Raw genomic sequence first — 21703 nt, 5'->3', positions numbered from 1 at the left:
CCAGGCCTTGTACATTATGTTCATATGCATACATGCTGGATGAATTAGTGAGAATGAAAAAGTTTATACTTTTGAATCTTCCACTTACAACAGTGGCTCTCTAAGTCCTACCTCAAACTACCTCAAAGGTAAAAACAGCCTGTGCTTATGAAAAGCTATTTTTTTTATTTAGTAAATCCACCCTTCTGAAACTTTATAAAACCTATGATATGAATTATATTAATAAATTATAAAGGGTTTTTATTTACAATGTGGACTATAGAACTTTTCACCTAATTCACACCTTTCATTGGGTCTCTGTCTTTCTTTATTATTTGTTGTTTTATATTTTCATTTTATTTATCCTTTGATCAATCAGTTTAGGAAAGGAAGTTAATTTGTGAAAAATTATGATTTTGACTTAAATAGACAATAAAGAAGCTAAAGAAAATTGAGAGAACATCTTTTAAGATGACTCAAAGGGGTTCAACTTAAAATATCTAACCTAAGCAGTAGGCAAATAAAATAAAACCCTCTTAGAAATGCATTGAATGATTAATGTACCATCTCAATCTCAAGAGCAATTATATATTTTGACACACAGATGTACAAATTACACAAGTAGACACTTGCAAAAGACAAAAGAGAAACAGATGGTGAATTCCATGCAAAATAACTCAAGAAGAAATCAACACACTCTGATACCATACAAGTGGTATCAGAGCTTAGTTCAATACCAGCTAATAGAGAATAAAAAATGGAAAGCCACTAAATCTAAATATCTGTGAAGCAAAAGACTGGCACAGTGTGAAATAAGAAAGTATTAGTGTGCAAACATTTGATTTTGCTTTTATAAAAGATAATAAATGTAAAATAATATAATCAAATAATAGACCATTTCTTTAAATGCATTTTTTCAGCTCCTACTCTGAAAATTTTAAAATAATGTCTTGGTTCTTTAAAAGTCATTTACCCTAGCAGTTTTCAAGGATAGCAAGAAAAAGTTAATTTCTGGACCTTTATTTTTTGTAGAAAAAAAATGATACTAGCATTTCTAGGGGAAAACATAGTATTTTCTCAGATGTAAGGATGGAAACTAAAAATCACTGATCTGCTGTTAGTTTAGAAGCTGATGCTGAGCAAAACAATTCAGAAAACATTTTCTGAATGCTGCAAACCCAAGATGGTCAAACCATTATTTTTTCTGGTGGTCAATTTCACTTCTTGGACTAGTTAGCAATCATGCCCAAATGTTGCCCCTGCACTACAATTCAAATACCTAATCCCATATGTCTGTATTTCTTCTGTGTTTCTGGAGTCTGAATTTTTGGTAGGTAATATACTAGGCACACTTGGTAAGTAAAATGAAAAAAAAAAAAAAACAACTAAATTACAATGTCCAAGAGGTCTTAAAATGGATAAATGGATAATTATAAATTGTGTACCCTGACCTGCTGTTGAAAAACTGTTTTGAATAGAACAGATTTTTTATATCACTTCAATAACACTTAATTCTGACTACTAAGCCTCTAAGCTCACAAGAAGTAATGGAGTAAAAGCATGCCCATAGCTACAATCTAAAGGAAAAAGCAGCTCTCAATTAATACAAAAGAATAGTAGAGAAATGCAAGTTCTTCCCAATGTGATGGCATGCCCACAGATTTAAATTATCTGTTGTGTTCATTATATTTTTATTGCCACTTTAGTCACACAGCCCAAGCTTCCTGTAAGAGCCTGAAGTTACAATGAATAGCAATTTGGTAAAGTCTTTAGACTCCAGGGTACAGTTATTTTCTGACTTGGAGTAGTTTCCCTATGTCTTTAAAGTATACAGAAACACAAGTATTTTTTGACAGTTTGTTGCCAGGATAATGATTTTTATCTCTGTAATTGGTAACAGTTGATTATGATAAAGATTAAAATGAAAAAAATCCAAGCCTGAAGGGAAGCATATTAGTTTCAAAAATTCCATTGTGTCAAAAAGTGGCAAATGAAATTATTTTTACAAATGAATTACATGGCATTTTTAAGTTAAAAAACAAACTTTAGAACATTTCTATTATGACCTTCTGCTCCCATACCTTGCACAATTATGTTTGCTGTAGCGTGGATGGAGCCTTGTATATTGTTGGCATGACAAGTGAATGGACCTTGATCCTGCAGTGTGATGTTCTGTAAGTAAAGTCCTCCTGAAGTTGCCACATGTCTGGGTCCATCTAGTGACACTCCATTGCCCCTGGTCCAAGTGATATGGGGGTGTGGGTGGCCAGAGGCCATGCATTCTAAAGTTGTGCTGGTACCAATTAGAACCTTTTTGTCCTGGGGCTGTATAATAAAACTTGGTTTGGCTATGGGGAAAGAGGCAAACAAAACAAATTATAAATACTAGTTTGAAAGATTTATGTATTCTACAGAATGGGTTTAAGATCACTATCATTTCAAAAGGAATTAATATGTAAATATTACACACCCACATTAAATTCACAAAAATTGAATATAAAAGAAAATTTAATCTGGATTTATAAACATATAATATATAATATATGCATATATGAGTTTTAAAAATTCTATTGTGTCAAAAATAAGTAGCAAATAAAATTACTTTTACAAATGATTTACATAAATTTGTTTAGTTGAAAAATAAAGTTCAGAACATTTAATCATTACCTTCTGCCCCCAGGCCTTGTACATTATGTTCATATGCATACATACATACATGCATATATATATATGGTTTTTATTTAAAAATTCCTTTTCTCAATGTCATGAGGCATCATGGACATTACTAATGTTTAACTATTCCTTACTTTAGGGGCTAAATATTCAGATGTTACCATGGAAGGATATCCCTTTTCAAGTGTCCCTTGCAATTAAAGATGATCTATGTGATACAGTTCTGCCAGTGAGATGTAGTAGATCACAGCAGCAAGAAGAGTCTCCTTCCCAAATGGAAAGGCAAAGTCTAATTAGGCATCACTCTTTCTCTTGTTTTCTCTCCGGGATTTAGGCATGAGTTTGGTGATGTTGTGTAGGAAAAATAGAGGATTAAGTAGAGAGTACTTAAGACTAGGAACACAGATATCATTAGATCACTAGGTTAATATGACAGTTTTGTACAGACTCAAAATATATCAAATATTTTCATTCACCAAATGATTTCTAAATGTAAAATTTATACTTCAATACACTATGCTCCACTCTTACTGGTTCACACCTTTCAATATTATAAAAACCTCAAGCAGAAATTAAAGACTTAGTGCGATGTTTAAAATTCTTAATCATTAAGTCTAAGTTTTAGGGGCTACTTAATTCCTAAAACATACATACTCTGAAGAATAGAGACAAACTGATGTAATCTAATACAAGACTCAAGTTTTAATTCAATTTTTAACAATATTGAATGCCTTGAGTATTTAGCAAAATGCTAGGTGCTGAGATTTTAAAGATGTATGCATAAGGTATATTCCTCTTTGCTTGTTCATCCTTTAGCCACAGAGATAAAGGACAAAACAACCACCCTAAAAAAAAAAAAAATATATATATATATATATATATATATACACACACACACAATATAAATATATATTATATATTATATATAATATATATATATAATATATATACAATATATTTTAGAAACCATTGCATTATGTCTAAGGGTAAGTACTATAGAAAACTGTGCTGAAGGAGGTTCAGAAAAAAAATATTACAATTATTGAGGAGAGGAAGTGAGTCAGTGGCAACAAAAATATATAGAAAAGACACATCTTGCCATCCTTAGAAAACTGGATGTGTAAGCTAAAGGGGAATCACAAAATATTTGGAGAATATCTATGGTGACCTGTATATTATAAAATTAAGGAAGGAACTTGAAATGAAATTCAATAGAAAAAAAAAGTTTCTCTAAATAAAATTATAAAAAAATGATGAAATAAATAATTATTTCCTTTTTAAGCATTACATACTTCAGAAACTATATAAGGTCATTTTCTGGTGCAAGTAGCTGATGCACAATTGCTGCATTTACATTAACTTCAATTATGAAAACAACTTCCCACCTGGAGGACTGGAGTATCTGAGCATGGCATTCTGAGTCTTGACTTCTCCCACTGAGTTCCTGGCCATGCACTGATATGCACCTTGATCTGACTCTCGAGTGTTTCTGATCATGAGAGTCCCATCATCAAACAAATTAAGTCGGTTATCATCTCTCAAATCCAATGAATGGCTAGAAATACATGGAAATGCAAAGCCAATGAGCAGCTGAAATACATGTTCACATATATATTATTAAATCTCAATCATCTTTAAAACTTAAACAAAATAGATATGGTACTCTAAATTATTTCAAGTATATCAATTTGTTAAAATTTTTATTACTGTAATTAACCAAATTGAATTGGGGTTTAATTTTCCCCTTCCATTTATTTCTGAGACAGTATCCTGAATACAGATTTCAAGACAAGAATGAAAGAATTTTAAATACCTTTCCGTCTAGGGTAGCATGAGTTTATAGACTAAAGCAAACTCCCCTGTGTAAAGAAAATTTTAGCAAATTGTCATGTCTTTGAATTTCTACTAAGAGATCATCAAATGCTGATATATGAGTTTCTTTTTTCTGTGGGTCAGTCAATACACATTCATATTTTGTTAAGTGTAAAAAATTCATATTTATGTCAACATGACTCAAAGTCAAGTATGATTTAGCATTAAATAAGGACTTACCAATTAGCTATTAGACCATCTTATCTGACTTCATTAACCTTAGTATCTCCAACCAAAGATACTAGAAAAGTATAATTTATTAATGAAAATGGAAAATTAATTAACTGACTACAAATAGTGATCACTACCACCCAGAAAGCTCAGATACATAGCATAATGCATTTCATCAGTAAAAATAAGAAAGTAAGTATATTTATGGGTAATTTTTAGAAATAAATTAAAAATCACTGATAAAAAGCATGCTGGAAATTTTTAATTAATTGCTTTTTGATCACACATTTTAAAAGTATTTAATGGTCATGTGTGAGGATACCTGTAATCACATGAATATGCTTAGTATTAATGAATGCAAGTATTCATAAGAGAGGAAATCTCTCCCCATCATTTATCCCTCAATAAACATTTATTATTCACCTACTATGTCACCCACTGATAACAGTTACTAGAGAAAAATTTCAACTTGAATTATTCCAGTTTTTCTCCTTTAAGTTTGTTTCTGTTTCAAGTCAAATATATTTATCTATTAATTGGACAATGTGCTGATGCTGAACAGTAGTATAGTAACTCAGATTGTTGTCACATATGTAGAAAACTATGTTAGAGAGATGGAGAAGTAACTTTTCTTTCCTACTAATGAGTCTAAAAAATTCCCCAAAATTATATTGATGAATGGATGATTTCTAATTTTATAACCTTACATTTGAAGGAAGAGGTCTTTATGAAATTGACTTTTTGCTATGAGTTGATGTCTAGTTTCTTCACACATGCTAAGTTTTGGTGCATGTTCCATTGTTACTTAAAAACAGTTTTGTTTATTTTTTCATTTAGTAGATACATGTATATATATACACATATCTATACTAATATTCTGCATTTTATATATATACACATAATATATATGCATATTATTTATAAAATCAGAATCCTCATGTTGTTTAGATATTAAAGTTAGTATTTAATATTAAATTGGCCATAAATAAGTCTGTGTCAATTCATTCTTGAAATTCCCTCAGTTTTATTTTTGTTTCTTACTTTGTTAGGAATTTATGAATCTTATATCTAGGAAACTTTTCTTTTTGTCACTAAGTATGATTTAATGATACGCAACATACACATTTGCCTCAAAATTTGTTTTGGTTGGCATTAATATGGTTAATCACCTTTATCTGGATGACTATCACTTTATTGTTTTCTGTTTATCACTCTAATGTTTTAGATAGCACACAGCTGAATTTTTAATCCAATCTAAAAATGTCTTACAAAAGTCTATTTAAACCTAAATAAGCTTTGTCTTACCAATGTATTTGCATTTATTTACAATGAAATGTTGTGTTTTCTTTATTCATGACTTTGCCTTTATCATTCCCTTTCCCTTTTATAATATTAAACAGTTTTCTTTATTTATTCTGTCCCTTCTTTGTAAATTGAAGTTGTATATGTTTGCTTTTTAGTATTATACAATAATGCTAGCATATCTTCTTGATTTACCAAAATCTATGTTTAATATAATCCTCCACATAAAATGAAATGGAATTTGATTCTACTATGTCCGCTCTCCTTCCTATTCTTTTCTTAGCATTGTCTAATGTTTTACTGCTACCTTGCTTAAAATTCAGTCAATACTTCAACAACCTCATCATATTCAGATTTGTCAACATATTTAAAAAATACTTTATTCACCTTTGCTTCTTATATCACACTTCCCTTATGAATCCAATTTCCTATTTACTGAAGCACATCTATTTATGTTACTTTATTTATTTATGTATTTTGACACCTCCTGTTTGGTTTAGTATTCAAACTTCACTGCTATTTGTAATACATGTTGAGAAAATAGACTATAAAAGATAATAAGTGACTGTTATGTTTATTTATATCCCCGTGCAGTGACAACTCTCTTTCCAGAGATGATCTGAGTTCCATTTAACTCATTTATCCCCAGGGAACACTTCAAGGCTATTCTTGGTTGAGTCCATTTGGTAATGGAACCTGCTCTGGGAATGAATGTTTTCTCATCCCAATGCATGTGCTTGTTCTGTCCAGTGTTTCTGATTGCATGGCTTACAGTAGATTTGGAGAGATTCATTTTGTTCTTAAACACTTTAAACCTTTATCAAGTCTCAGATTCTGTTCCATGAGAAGGTTTAGCACATTGCAATTCACAGTGACAATGAATATTGGCTTTATGATGAGAAATGGTATAATCAATGTTTTAGTTTCCATCTCTACTCATAGGGATTATGATCCCCTGTGGTGTCTTCCAATTGTCTGTTTCACTTATATGCTTTACTATTTATAATTCCTTAATAGATTATTATATCTTAATTCCTATTTACATTTTATGGATTATCTTTTTGAGGAAGAAAACTGAATTATAACATTTATATGTTGCAGGTGTGAATATTGTATTATTTAATGTAAAGAAAGAATTGTGTATACAAAGCAAGTGTATCAACCACATTAAGTTCACAACTGAAATCCCAATTCTACCTTACCCACTGCATTCCTCCCTTTTCTTCTGGTAACTACTAAAGAATGCCAGTCCAAGAGTTTACTTTTGTTTGTTCATCTGCTTGTTTTCTCAATATATCACACATATAAGTGAATATTTCTGTTAATATTTCTCTTTGGTTAATTTCACTAAAAATAATATTCTTAGGGCTGTTTCCCAACAATTACCTTCAAGCCTATATACACCTTTGGAATTCATATGAGTTTTCTGGAGACAGCAGTAAGTTGGAGTTTGTTTTCTGATCCTATCAGTCACTTTGTCTTTTAATTAGTGATTTCAGTCAATAAATTTAGGGTGATATTTATATAGGAGTACATGCTACTACCTATAGTCTTTAGTTTTCTGGTTCTATCTACTTATCCCCTTGTTAAATTTATGTGATTTTTTTAATTTAAATAGGAGAACTCTTTTTAAACATTTCTTGTAGGGAGAGTCCAGTGTGCTGGAGAATTCCTACAGATTTTTAAAAATTATTAGATAGATATATTTTATTATTATGTATTATATATTTTATTATGATATTTATTATATATTTAACATTATATGTAAATATAGTATTAATTATAGTATTTATATTACATTATATTATAATATTACATTATATAATTGTATTATATTATTTATTATATATTTTTTGAAGTGGCAGCTTTTATCTTTTTTATTTTGAATATGCCCCTCCATTTTTTCCTTCCTAGAGAATGTCTGCTAAAAAATATGGTGAAAGCTTTATGGGATTATTTTTATAAGTTACCTGCAAATTTATTTTTCACATCACAGTTTATCTCTTTATTTGTCTGGGTTATTGTATATTATTATATTTGAGGTCAGTCATTCAATGCTTATGTGTTCTCTTCTGCTCTCATAGCCTTTCCGGAATTTTAAATTTCATTTTCTGAGCTCTTTACATCCTCAATCACTGTTATTTTCTTAAGTAAAACTTTCATTTCTATCCTATATTCATTAATTTTATTTCTGAGCACATTTATTTCTCTGAGTTCTATTGGATTTATATGAATCACTTTTCTGAGTTCAGTTATATCTCATTGATTTGTTTTTTTGTTTTTTTCCTTTTTTTTTTCTTAATCTCTGGCTTTCTTTATTACAGCAATTTTGAAATGTTATCTGATAAGGAGATATAGTGTCCCATGCCTTTGTGGTTGGAGTCTGTTGAATTGTTCTTCCTTGTGTTGTCATGTTTTCTTGAGATTGCATAGCATCATGCATTATATTTTTCTTGCTTATTTAGCCACTCTAATTTTTCTATATTTAAAAATATAGAGAGGTAGTAGCACATTATAAAGTGCTGCTTTATTAAAGCACCAAAGCACCACAGGAGGTGCTTGGGCGTTATATTTTTAAGATTTATTTATTTATGCTTACAGAACTGGAGTACAGGCCAAAAAGTACAGAGGGAGCGAGAGACTTCACCAGAGACAGAGCGGGGAACAAAACAGGCAGATTGACAAAGTACGCTGTTGAGGGAAGCAGCGGGCGGGTCAGAATAGTGCCACGTCATGTGCCTCAGCTCCCTGGCTGGGGATCGAATTTGTGCTGCAGTGGCTTTAAAGAGCTTCATAATGAGATGCTTTAATCCATTGTGCCACCAGGGAGAGCCCACTCCGGTTTTATTTGATTTGGTTTAATATTTTTTAATTTTGCTGGGTTCCACAGACATAGTAAACTATTTTTGCAGTTGCTGAATTAGCATTCGTGGGGGGTGGGGGGTGGGAAAAGAGAGCTGGAGGTCCTAATGGTGGTACTGCTGATATAACTTCATTCTGGAACTCCAGATCTTAGATTCTTATATCTACATGCTATCAATGATTTTCATGAAGTCAATCTTAGGTCTGATGGTGAGGTAATGGAAGAGTAGTTCAGAATACCATCTCTTTTCCTTACTGAGGAATCAAACTGTGTGTATCACTGCAAGTCACCTGTATGTGTTTCTCCTCCCTCAGGAGTATTTGCCTGCATATAACTTTTCCCTTCCTTCTTCAGATCCCTGGCTTCTGTAACCCCTATCTCAAGCCATAATCTTTAAATATTTCTATCCACACACCTATGAAATCTGACTTTTCTCTGTTTCCTCTTTACAATCTGTCTTGCTCTGTGATGTTCATGGGTTCTCAAGCCAGAGGGAATTCCCAGGTGTAGCATTGCTCTGGTTAACTCTTAGATGACCTTTTCAGTAGTGAAGTTAGGAACCTTCACTTGTTGCCACATTAGTGGCATCTAAATTCTTCAGCTGAAATTTTATTATTTATGAAAAATTAATAGTTGTCCCTCCAAACAGTGACTCCCATGTTTTGTTTCTAATATCCTTTCTGGAATTCACACAGGATATATTTGGAACTTTGCATTATAAACTCTATATCCCTAAGCCACTCGAAAGTCTGGTTTACTCCCAAGAAAGGGACTCCTTATTAGCATTTGATGAATTGAGAACATTTATTTTTAGCTTGGTTTATGTTAAACATATGTTTGTTTCATATTATTTTCTATATCACAGTTTATATTCCATACACTTTCAGAATATATATGTGTATATGCATTATTTTTGTATTACAAATACTGAACAAAATTTAATAATTGATATTTGTTGCTATAAAACATTTCTTATAATAAATTCTCTCATCTCTGATGTTTAGTGTGAAATAGCTATTATTTTACCTTTGCTTCATCTTTTCTTCAGTTTCTTTTTTCTTTTTCATTTTCTGTTTCTTTTTAAATGCATCACTATATTAATATTCCATTGGGCAATTTAATTTTTCATTTGCCCTTTTCTAAATAGTAGTCAGTACCTTGGTAACCTTGAACAGATAATGACTGAATTTATAGTGTTAGGTAGGAGAGTAATCAGTTTTAAGATAGTACAAGCAGCAATTTCTGTTTCTCAAGTATCCTTGAGCCATCTCCAGATTGAAATAAATTGAAGTATTCTAATAATTGAAGTCTTTCTCTTGGGCTAGTTCCAGATATAATAATATTCATAATTAACTTGATTCTGAACTACTCCAGAGTAAAACGAGACTTTAAGGTATATTTCATAAGCATGTTTGAGTTTCTAACTACAATTAGCAGTCCAAATTACATGCAAAAACTAAGCCTTTTGTAATAGCTCAGAATATTTTATGAAAATGCATAAAAACTAAGTTGATTGTACATGCAATAAAAAATCAAGAAGACTGTATGAAAGAATGCAAAAACTATATGCAAATTATGCTAGTTACTAGTGATGTAATAATCACAATAATATGATCTTACTAGTACTATCATTACATTTTGTTATCATTTATTTTGTTACCATTCCACTCTTTTTTTAGAACTTTAGTTTTTTATGTTTATTATTATTATTATTTTCAGTAATAAATAATACAGTTTATGTGGTTTTAAAAAATTGTGGTGACAATAAAATGATAAGAATAAATAAATAGTATTTTAAACAATTGCATATATTTATCAATTTACTTGCATATAGTCTTTTTTACTTTATATATATTACACATCATTTTTCCTTTTTTGCACAATGTATGCTTTCTCCTTTTAGATGTATTCCCTGTAAAATTCCCACCACCAATTCACCTGTGAGCCATCACCACAGTACCTTATGCTCTTCTATCCTCTGTTGATACTGTGCCTTCCTTCTCACCTGCAGAACATCTCTGATTTATAATTTTATATTTTAATTTTTATATTTTTCCTGATCCCCAATATTCCTTCTATAAACTTATACTGACTTATTATCTCAAAGTCACAACACTGAATATGAAATATCAGTTTGAATCAAAATATTTAAGGCAGAGTTATAACAAGTTATATTTTAAAGATTTTAAAGCACTCTAGCATGTTTTTTCAGAAATATTTTTTGTTTAATGAAAAGCCTTTGAGGTACTTTGGAAAGTCAGTAAATGAGAGTTAATAAAATTGTTACCTAAGATATTGTGTTAATTTCAGATATTTAGTCTCTAGACAAATTATTTGAAGAAAACTGGATTACTGATATTGAAATTTGATAATTGATAATTACATAAGCTCATGCCCATTATTTACTTGTTATGTAGCCAAATAATCTTAGGTTTGGGGTTTCCTTCAGCCCGGCAAGTGAAGTAGACAGTATTTCCTGATGTTACCTCCGCATCTCGTGGCTCAAAAGTAATTCGAGGACTCTCTATAATGAATAAATTATTAGTATACATTAAAATATACAAATGATATCACTGTAGATGTTACTGAGAAAGAACAATAATTAAAATTTCCTTATACATTAAAATTTTACATATTAAACTTCCTTTATTCAGTAATACAGGTACCAGTTAGACATTATATCTAAATTTCATTTAAACTTTAAATGTTTTAAAGACTCACTGAATAACAAACAGTATTGCCAGAGAAGTAAATGTTCAGGTGCTTTCACTTCTCATAATCTCTTACAATATTTATGAGAGGAATTTGATTTCATGGGATAATATTTCAAAAACAAGTAGTTAAACTGAACTTGTAATCAAGCACAAATTGGTTGGTCATCTAACTACCTACTTTATACTATATAGGAATTTATATGTCTAGACCTCAAAAATGGTAAAGCAAATCACTTAGCAATATAAATTGATGATTTGATTCTGAAATGATAATTGACTATTTAAAACATGGAAACATGGATTTGAAATAATCTTAATAAAGAAATGAAGTGATTGATTTTTTTAATGAGTCGGGTAATGTTCTTTTAAAAGGAACAATATACAAAAAGTAATTTTAATTTTCTTCAGCAAATTTTCACATTTCTTTAAGCCATTCTATTATGACAAAGCTCTTGCCTTTTATAGCTGTGCTGAGATTTCTAATCTCTAAGTAGCAATACACTTAGCATGTCATATATTCTCCTTCCTAAAATGTCAAATTATAGAAATAGCTAATAGGTTATCCATTTTACAAAATGTTCATATAATCAACACCATGGCTTTCTACAATTTGGAAAATGGTTTTATTCATTTTTATTATTAAAGAATATATTCATTTATACTTTTTTCTTTTTATACTTTTTTCTATAAAAGTTTGTATATTGTGTCAGACACAATGCTAAGATTAGTGATGAGGCATAATCAAAACAGAAAATATCCATACTCATAGTATGAGATTTACTGTAGCAACTAAAATTAAACCAAAGAACTGAACAAAAGCATATGTTACAATTAAAAGATAAATATAAATGTAGATAATAAAAGATACAATGATAAAATACGTTAACAAATATATTAATAAAAATAACATTTTATTATTGATGAAAATAAATTTCATATTAGGTGCTTATAGCAACACTAATTCAGTGTGTATGGTAGAGAGAAGAGGGATGAGCAGTGAGAATAGGTAAGCTTTTCCAAGTAATTAATATTTAAGAAGAAGGTTATTGAGTCAGGAAAGAAATGTAAACAAATATTGTCAGTAGAAACAGAATGTAGACAATCTTTGAGTTATAAAAAAGCTGAAGGACATCTAGGGACTGAAAGGACATTGTGCTGGCTAAACTGAGTAAAGAGAAGTAAAGAATTAACAAAAGATGAAGAGTAGCCAGGGTTAACAACAGGCAGGAAACACTGACCATGTCAAAGATTTTATGTGTTATTGTAAGGTGGAAATCTAGAGAAACATTAGAACTAAAGAATGATGTCATCAGATATGAATTTTTAAATGATCTCCCCCTATGTAAAGATTAAAGTGGGATAAAAATAAAAACTGGAACATCATTTAAGATATAGTGTTTCCTGACAAAACACAGCTGTGGCATATATTAGAATTCAGTAGTAAAGAAGGAAAGTAGGGAAAATATGAATCTAAACTGGAAATGAAAACCAACAAGTCATTTTATTTTTTTAGTTGGATGGAATTAAAGTATTTTAATATAATGTCCCAAACTACATCCTAGATAAATTTGAATGCTGGCTTTTCAGTAAGTACATCATTAAAAGGCAAAGTTCTACCAAAAATTATCATCTGAACAAATTTCTAAGAAGTCCAAATATATCACATACACATGTATGTGCATATGCCACTACATACATGTTTGTGTTTAGAGTAATTTATTCAAATTTAAATATGCATGATAGGAATAAGATTATTATGTAAATAGGTTATCAGATATTATTTATATTTAAACATTAAGTGAAAACCAAGCAATATAATATGAAGCCATTATCAATTTTTAAATGAACCTACTTAGATTTATTGAAGTCATCAAAATATTATTAAATCCAGGCTCTGCAATATCATAAAATATGCATAGCCTTATTAATTAGATTGTCATTATATAAGGTATATGTGTGGCTCTATTTTATCTAATTTGTTGAGGGATTTTTTTTACATTGAATATTAGCAACTAGTTCACCTAAAGTTGTAAAACAACTTATTAGAAATAAGTGATACTGAGGTATAAATGATGACTTTAATGCTGGCCAGACTTCTGATTCTTAATGAATAAAATATAATAATTAAAATTATGGAAGTTAGAATAAACTATCTCCAAGTACTCTCCCAACCCCAACAGTTTATGATGTTAAACAATTCTTAAATAAAAATGCAGATGCTAAAAGTGAAATTGCTATATTTTCCCCTAAATCCATCACAAACTTTTTCTGACTACATACCCTTTCAACTACAGGATTACATAACAGCCTATATAGAAGGATTGCAAACAAAAGACATTGTGTTGTTTATACATAGAGAAAACAACTAACCACAATCAAATTCCTCTACAGACACGGAAGTGATGGCACGTCCGTGGAGCCTTCTGGGATGTTCACATGTAGCAGCAGCCTGAGTTTGGTCATCGCGGGCATAATGTTGCATAAGTTCCCATAGCCATATCAGGTCACAGTCACAAATAAGAGCATTAGAATCCAGACGCCTAGGCATGCAGTAAGAATTACAACTATTAAAGGTAAACATTAACTTCTATTTTAAATTTCTTGAATTAAAATATCCAATTTCTTCTAATATACTTACTCTGTTACATTTTTTAGTACAATATTCTAAATTACCAACAAACACTAAAGTAAACACTTGTCTAGTCTCATATGTTGGGGGATACATAGAGACTAAAAAATGGTATTTACTACTAAACAAGTGCTATATTATTTGGTTATAAGTAAATGTTAAAATTAAATAAATGCCCATTTTTAGAGAAAATTAAGAACTAATACACAAAGGACACATAAACATTGATTCAAAAGGACACATGCACCCCCATGTTTATAGCTGCTTTATTTACAATAGGGAAGATATGGAATCAACCCAAATGCCCAAAAATCAATGACTGGATTAAAAAGATGTGGTACATACATAAAATGGAGTATTACTCAGCAATAATGCCTTTTGCAATTACATGGACGGAGCTGGAAGGGGTCATGCTTAGTGAAGCCAGAAAGAAAAAGAAAAATATTGGATGGTTTCACTCATAGCAGGATTGTAAGGGAGCAATTAAAAAAAATACGCAATTGTAATAAAGTAAAAATGAAAAACAATGAACAACTATAAACTAGACATTTTACAGGGGTTGAATTGGATCAAAACTGGGTTGAAAGAGTCCACAGGATTATGGTGATGGAATTCGGGTGAACTGGTGGTGGGAAGCCCATGGAGATTACACTCAAGATGAAAAAATTCACAAAATGAAGAATGATGTAAAAAAAAAAAAAACTTAAAAAAGACACTACTTATAGCCCTCCCTGGTGGCGCAGCGGGTTAAAGCACAGCACTAAGAAGTGAAAGCCACTTCCGCATGAGTTCAATTCCACCTGCCCCGGAGGTGACCACATGGTGTTGCAGACCTCTCCTGACCCACCCTCTGCTCCCCTCAGCAGTGTACTTTGTCGATCTGCCTGTTCTGTTCCCCACTCTGTCTCTGGTGAAACCTCTCACTGCCCCTGAGCCTCTGGACTGTACCCAGTTCTGTATGCACAAATAAATAAATCTTTAAAAAAAAAAAATACACTACTTAAAGTAATAGACTTTGTTGTAAAGAAAACCACAAATATGCCACATATAATTCACTGAATCATCCTAAATAATTAACTTTCTCCTGCAAACTTCCTTTACATCAGCACGAATAGTTTCCTTGTATTTAATTTTCCCTAAAGGATAAGAATAGAGATAGGAGGTTTGATTTTTACATTTTATACCAAATGAAAATTTTACAAATATATTATGGAAACAATGCATTTTTACAAAGGCTTATATCTTGAATTTTCTCCTGCAGATTGTAATGGGAAAGAGTTTTACATTTCTTTTTGGTAATTGCTATTCTAGGCATAAAACTACTCACTTTTACTAAGTCCTATTAAATTTTTCTTCTCTTTTGTAGCAGATTTTTCTCATGAGACAAAATTAATAGACAGTCGAAGAGATTTATGTTGTATACCTCCATTCTCACTAAGAGATGTATAATAAAAGGACACAGATGATAAATTACCACTTGTATTCATCCCAAAAGATAAAAACGGTAGAATTAACTAAATGGACTCGCCAATCTCTCTATAGTGGCAATCAGGTCACATTCTAAAAAGAAAATTGCAAAGATTAAAGGATAATATGACTAAATCATATTCATGATAAGAAAGTAGGAGATGTTTAAACATTGTAGTAAGTAATGTTTTAGGTCATTTATAATTGCTGCTAACATGTATAAGATGCTCTCAAAAACACCTGAGAAAACAAAGGAATTTAAACAACAATTTACATATAAATTTAGAACATGCCTAGTTGTTTTAAGAGTACTTATCAAAATCAGTATATTGGGAGAGTAACTTTGTTTGGAAAGTAAAAAATAATAAATGAACATATTCTTCCTTAGATATGGAACACAGAACACTTCCAGAAAACTATACATTGAAAAATAAATTTAATAGAGTTGTTATGTGATGATTTTGTGAAGTATATTGTAGATACTCAGTTCATAAGATTGTTACAGTACCACAGGAGCCATTAAGGCTCACAGATGCCTTGGAGCATAAATGACTTTTCTGAGGTCTACCTTCAGAATTTCAGGGCAACCCACTGTGTACAGCTTGTAAATTAAGCCCAAGATCCACAATATTAGCCTGAACTACACTGAAGTAGCCCCAGGCCAGCATTCCTTGAGCCCATGGCTGCTCACATGAGCGTCTGGCCCTGCTGAAGCTAGCTTTGGCTGTGGCTCCCCTAAGAAGACCAACACCACCAAGACCACCTGAACTTAGCATAGGGCAGGTCTACACCTAGGCCTGGATTTTGCTTATAAATGCCATACTGGAGTTATAAATAGACCAATCAGGTTCAAGCTCCCCAATGACCAATCAGATTCAAGATCTCACTAGTTCTATTCAACTATTTTGAGGCCAATCTGGATTGTAAACTTATCAATCTGACTGGAACTCATCTGGAACCAATGTAACTTGAAATTGTGAATGGACTTATCTGGCTTGAAAGGTAGTGACCCTAAAGATATAAGCTACAGCAATAATAAGCTTGAGGTATTCATCAGATAACTTCAGTCAGATTTATTGGGGCAGAGACCTCTGTAAATTTCAAGACCTTCATAAACCTTCGCAGAGACCTTCACAGAGACATTCTCAGAGGTTTTCATAGAGACCTTCTGAGATTTATGAGACCTCCACAGGCCTTTATATCTAGTATCTAGTACCTATCTCCTGCCCTGACTGCAACATCGCCTACAGAGAGTACCCTTGGTCTATTCCTGATGTCTCTAAAAGAACTGCATGCAGTTGGGTTCAGCCCAGCATTTCTGAGAGCTGTTTGCTGTTGCCATGACATCATCTGTTAGATCTGTGATACTGGTGCCTGTTTTCTAGCACATTCACTGGCTGACCAGTGCTGACTGTCATTACTGACCGGTATCCAGCAATCTTTGAGACAATTCCACCATTTCTGATCCTCCAGCACTACCTCCTGGTGCTGTTGTATCTGGAGGACTGGATTGGCATTGTTCAGCCAGTGTTCATGGCTGCCCTGTCCAGCCTTATGACTCCTATTGGTGACTGCTGCAGTGTCAACTGTGATTACCCAACTGTGATTACCTCTAGCTGCCACTGTGATTTGGATCCTGGTCCACCACTTAATGGTGTGCCAGCACCTACAGGCTTTCATAGAAGAGACAGCACCATATTGTCTGATTAGCCTTTGTTTTGGACTACTGGACACTCTAGACACTATCTGCATTCAGCCATTAGTGGCTTAGAAACTTCTTTATCCAATTTTCTTTTGTTAAAAAAAAAAAAACTATTCCTATATCCTGAGCATGGCTGGTGTCTTGCAATTATGAGTACACAAGTGAGAACTCACAAACTATGACCTATCCCCAAGCCTCAGAACTGTTTTAATATTGCTTTTAAATTATATTACACTAAAAACAATAGCTATACTTAGTAGCATTAAATTGCTAAGGGGTAAAAAAAAAAAACTCAAGCTCATTAAAAAGCTACCTAAATGGTATAGATTTCATTTTCTTAACACTTCAATCAGGGGTTCACATTAAACTAAGGCAGTCAAGTCAGAGTATTCTCTTTTCTCAAAAGAGAATACTTTCAGCCCTGTGTAGAGTGATGTATCCAATGCAAAAGTTTCATGTAGAGTGTGTGGTGGTTGCAGCATTTTTGGCTGTTTGTTGACACTGGTTGACTTATTATAGCAGCTACTTAGATAAAAAAAAAAATAAGATTAATTGTAACATCAGTGAATCCAAACTTCATTTATTTTATTTGCATTTGAGTTTCATATCTGCAATAGTTTGTAGTTGCTAAATTTTAAGGAGTAAATTCTCATTTCTCTGAGTTGCATATGTGGAAAGATGTTAACACAAAGCCCTTGGGACCGTCACAGACACAAGGTCCTCACAGTTCAGAATGTTCCATTCATTGATGCACTCATAACTTACTTATAAGTCTACCACTAATTGCTGAGCTAATCATCATGCTTGTATGTTTTAGTAGCAATTTAACACAAAGTAAAAACAAACAAACAAAAACACATAAAATAATTTTTGCTGTCAACTACAATTAAGATACTTATTCATGGCAGGAATGCAAAACATGAATAAAACAACTTTTTATTTTAATTGTCATTTGAAATGTTCTTTCATATTCAAGTGAAAATGTAGTATGGCCATCCTTTTCATAAAAATCTATTTGAGGCCCTTTATCATTATAGTATTTCCAGATTTATACCAGGAATACTAAAAAAAAAAAAAAAAGGAAATAATAGAAATAAGAAAAGTGGGTATTTTTCTCTTTATTATGCCTTACTAAATATTAGCATATTTTGCCTAAAATCATTATCAGTTTACAATTCTTCATTTTGAAAGTGTTCTTGCATGAAATATCACACCAAGTATGCTAAAAAAAAAACAAATGCCTTTTGGCGGTTCTCAGTCAATAATCACATGCTAAAATAATTACCCACTTGGACTATTCACTGCTCAAAGAGAAAAAACAGCACAAGGTAAGGTAATTTTCTCTATTTGAAAATGAATTAATGCATCCAGTGTCCTTGCATGATCCCTTTCACTTAAAACTCCAACATCAGTTTTTAAGAAGATATTTCATCAGTTTTCCCAATATACCTGTGAGGAATGAGCTAGAAGTATGGTGCCAATGGAGAAGTCAATAACATAGTGTGAGGCAATAGAGCAAATGTGACTCACATAGGTTTCAGCGACTTCCAGGGTTGAACAGTAAATCGACACTCATCTAGTTGTTAAAGGACTTCATTGTTGAAGATTAAATTAATTTGAATATAGGTATAGCTTAATAGCCTTCATTCACTTTATGGTATGCTGGTATTTCGTGATTTAATTATAGCTTGGGTATACACAAGTTTGAGAACTTGGAGTAACTGGTTACCTATGCCTTCCATCTCAGATCTGGACTCATGTATCCGGGAGAAATTTGCTAAAATTTAGTCATCTAAGTTTACATTCACAAAATAGATAATTCACCAAGCTAATATATTAATAACTCTATACTAAAAATGGCTTAAACCCTTTTGTAATAAACATAGTACATGCATATAAGATGCAAAGTGGCATAACATTTTAATCTCTCTCAGTTTTATTTGTGTGTGTATGTGTGTGTGTTCCAGAAATTATGTGGGTGCTCTTCACTTAATCTAAAAGATTGGTATAGACAATCTGCAACTAAAATTTAACAGAAAATAAAAACATGAAGTGGTTTAAAATCTAACAGGTTTCACATTTCAAGACATTCTGAGAGATTTATAAACAAGGAAGATTAGAATTGCAAATATATAAAGACAATGACTATAACCTTAAGAGATATAACAAATCTCACATAAAAGAAAGGGATCAAGCTAAAAATTAAAATATAATATTCATCCAATTACCAAAATGAAGCAAGAGTGGGTAAAGGAGAAAAAAAGGGATGAAGAAATGGAGCACAGAGAAACTGTAGGGCAATGAAAATACTCTGTATGAAGCTATAACAAGAGAGACATGCCATTATACACTGTCTAAAGCAAGTAAGTGTACATCACCAAGAACTCTAAGATAAACTATGGACAATATGGTGAAAAAGTTGTGCCAATGTAAGTCCATCAGTTCCAGTAATATCACTTTGGTGAGGGATGCTGGTACTGTGGAAGATGGTTGTGGAGGCAGAGTGTGTGGGTTATCTCTGCACTCTGGGGTTAATTTTGTTGTGAATAAAAAACTGCCATAAAAATAAAATCTATAGTCCCTCCCTGGTGGCAGCAGGTTAAAGCACAGCACTACGAAGCTAAAGCCACTTCAGCATGAGTTCATTTCCTGCCCTGGAGGTGACCCACCTGGTGTGGCAGACCTCTCCTGACCAGCCTGCTGCTCCCCTCAGCAGTGCACTTCATCGATCTGCCTGTTCTGTTCCCCACTCTGCCTCTAGTGAATACTCTCAATGCCCCTGCACCTCTGACCTGTACCCAGTTCTGTATGCACAAATAAATAAATCTTAAAAAATAAATAAATAAATCTGTCCCTCTCTGGCGGCACAGTGGGGTAAAGCACAGCATAAGAAGCTAAAGCCACTTCCACATGAGTTCAATCCTCGCCTGCCCCCGAAGTGACCCACATGGCACAGAAGACCTCTCCTGATCGGCCCACTGCTCCCCTCAGCAGTGTACTTCGTTGATCCACCTGTTCTGCTCCCTGCTCTGTCTCTGGTGAATCCTCATACTGCTTCTGCATCCCTGGCCTGTACCCAGTTCTGTATGCACAAATAAATAAATAAATCTTTTAAAAAATAAAAAATAAAAATAAATAAATCAATATTTAAAAAAAAATAAAATAAAATCTATACTTAAAAAAAAACAAACCTGAATGTATATATGACTCCACATGGCTCTATTTCAATCAGTTCTGAGAAGTAAGAAAACTTTGGCAGAAAAAGACATCAAACAATGACTTGATATTTACTTTGTAACTGGAACTTGTATTTGTATCCACTGAGGAAAAAAAAAATAACAGAAATAGAAGCACTAACAAAGAAGCTATATGAAGATTCAGATCAGAGTAAAGGAGAGTGAGTCTCACAGGAAGGAAAGAGGAGCAAACAGAGATGTTGAGAGAATTGGGTTGGGATTAAGTTTGTTTCATTTAACAAAAGAGGAAATCATCTATACTGCAAAGCACACATTCCGAAAGGAAGAATTCTGAAACCTGTCCAGGAGAGTTAAACTGTTTTTGGAGTTTCTCACATATCCTTTTTAATAAAACAAATAAAGGGAAATAAAGTTTTAGAAGACTTTAGATTTGACCAACAAGGGAATAACAGAAAATTTCTATCTTCAATAGTTCTTTTGAATGTGATTTTAAAGAGAATACATGACAGTTCAGTATCTATATCCTCTATCACTCTGCAATTAACAAAACCACTTTCTCTCTAATGCCCCAGAATTGCAATGATATTTCATGGCAAAAGATGACAGCAGATCTTTGTTTGGGATTTATTTATTTGGGAGAAAATTATAAAGCTTTGTGTTTATTTGTTTGCTTTTACTTACAGTCTTTTTAATGAGTCCAGGTGAGAAAAACTCCCAGGTGGTATTTTAGATAATTTGTTGTTATGTAAAAATCTAAAAAATAAAAGATAACTTTTAATCACAATATAGTAACAATGTGTTTAGGGGATAATGTTTTAAAAACTAATTATAAATCCAAATACATATTTTAAAGTATTTCAATGATAAAGTTCAAAGACAAAATATGGTCCTTTATTCAAGCACTTGGTTTACATGCATATAGAGTTTTGCATGTCTTTATCTTCTATCACATTAATGTTTTCTCAGTTATCTTTTGAGCTTTTTCTTTGACTTAGAAAATATCAATGCGGGCTCTCCCTAGTGGCACAGCGGGTTAAAGCACAACACTAAGAAGCTAAAGCCACTTGAGCATGAGTTCAATCTCTGCCCCAGAGGTGATCCACATTGCTCAGCAGACCTCTCCTGACCCACCCC

The 21703-nt window shown here is 32.2% G+C and overlaps 1 protein-coding gene across 1 annotated transcript in view; it reads right to left on the bottom strand.

The window, feature by feature from the left end:
- The window catches only part of PXDNL (peroxidasin-like), a 418186-nt gene that overhangs the window by 119936 nt on the left and 276547 nt on the right, over positions 1-21703 (bottom strand). The window contains exons 7-11 of the mRNA XM_004680042.2: positions 21251-21322; positions 13945-14114; positions 11267-11384; positions 4038-4207; positions 2061-2327 (exon numbers count right to left, since the gene is read on the bottom strand). Coding sequence (XP_004680099.1) covers positions 2061-2327; positions 4038-4207; positions 11267-11384; positions 13945-14114; positions 21251-21322 — 797 coding nt within the window. The remainder of the gene's footprint in view (positions 1-2060; positions 2328-4037; positions 4208-11266; positions 11385-13944; positions 14115-21250; positions 21323-21703) is intronic.

This window comes from Condylura cristata, unplaced genomic scaffold (genome assembly GCF_000260355.1).
Source record: "Condylura cristata isolate star-nosed mole 26May11 unplaced genomic scaffold, ConCri1.0 scaffold00009, whole genome shotgun sequence".
Lineage (NCBI taxonomy): Eukaryota > Metazoa > Chordata > Mammalia > Eulipotyphla > Talpidae > Condylura > Condylura cristata.
Note: the sequence above shows the minus strand (reverse complement) of the source record. Positions and strands in the feature narration are given on the sequence as shown.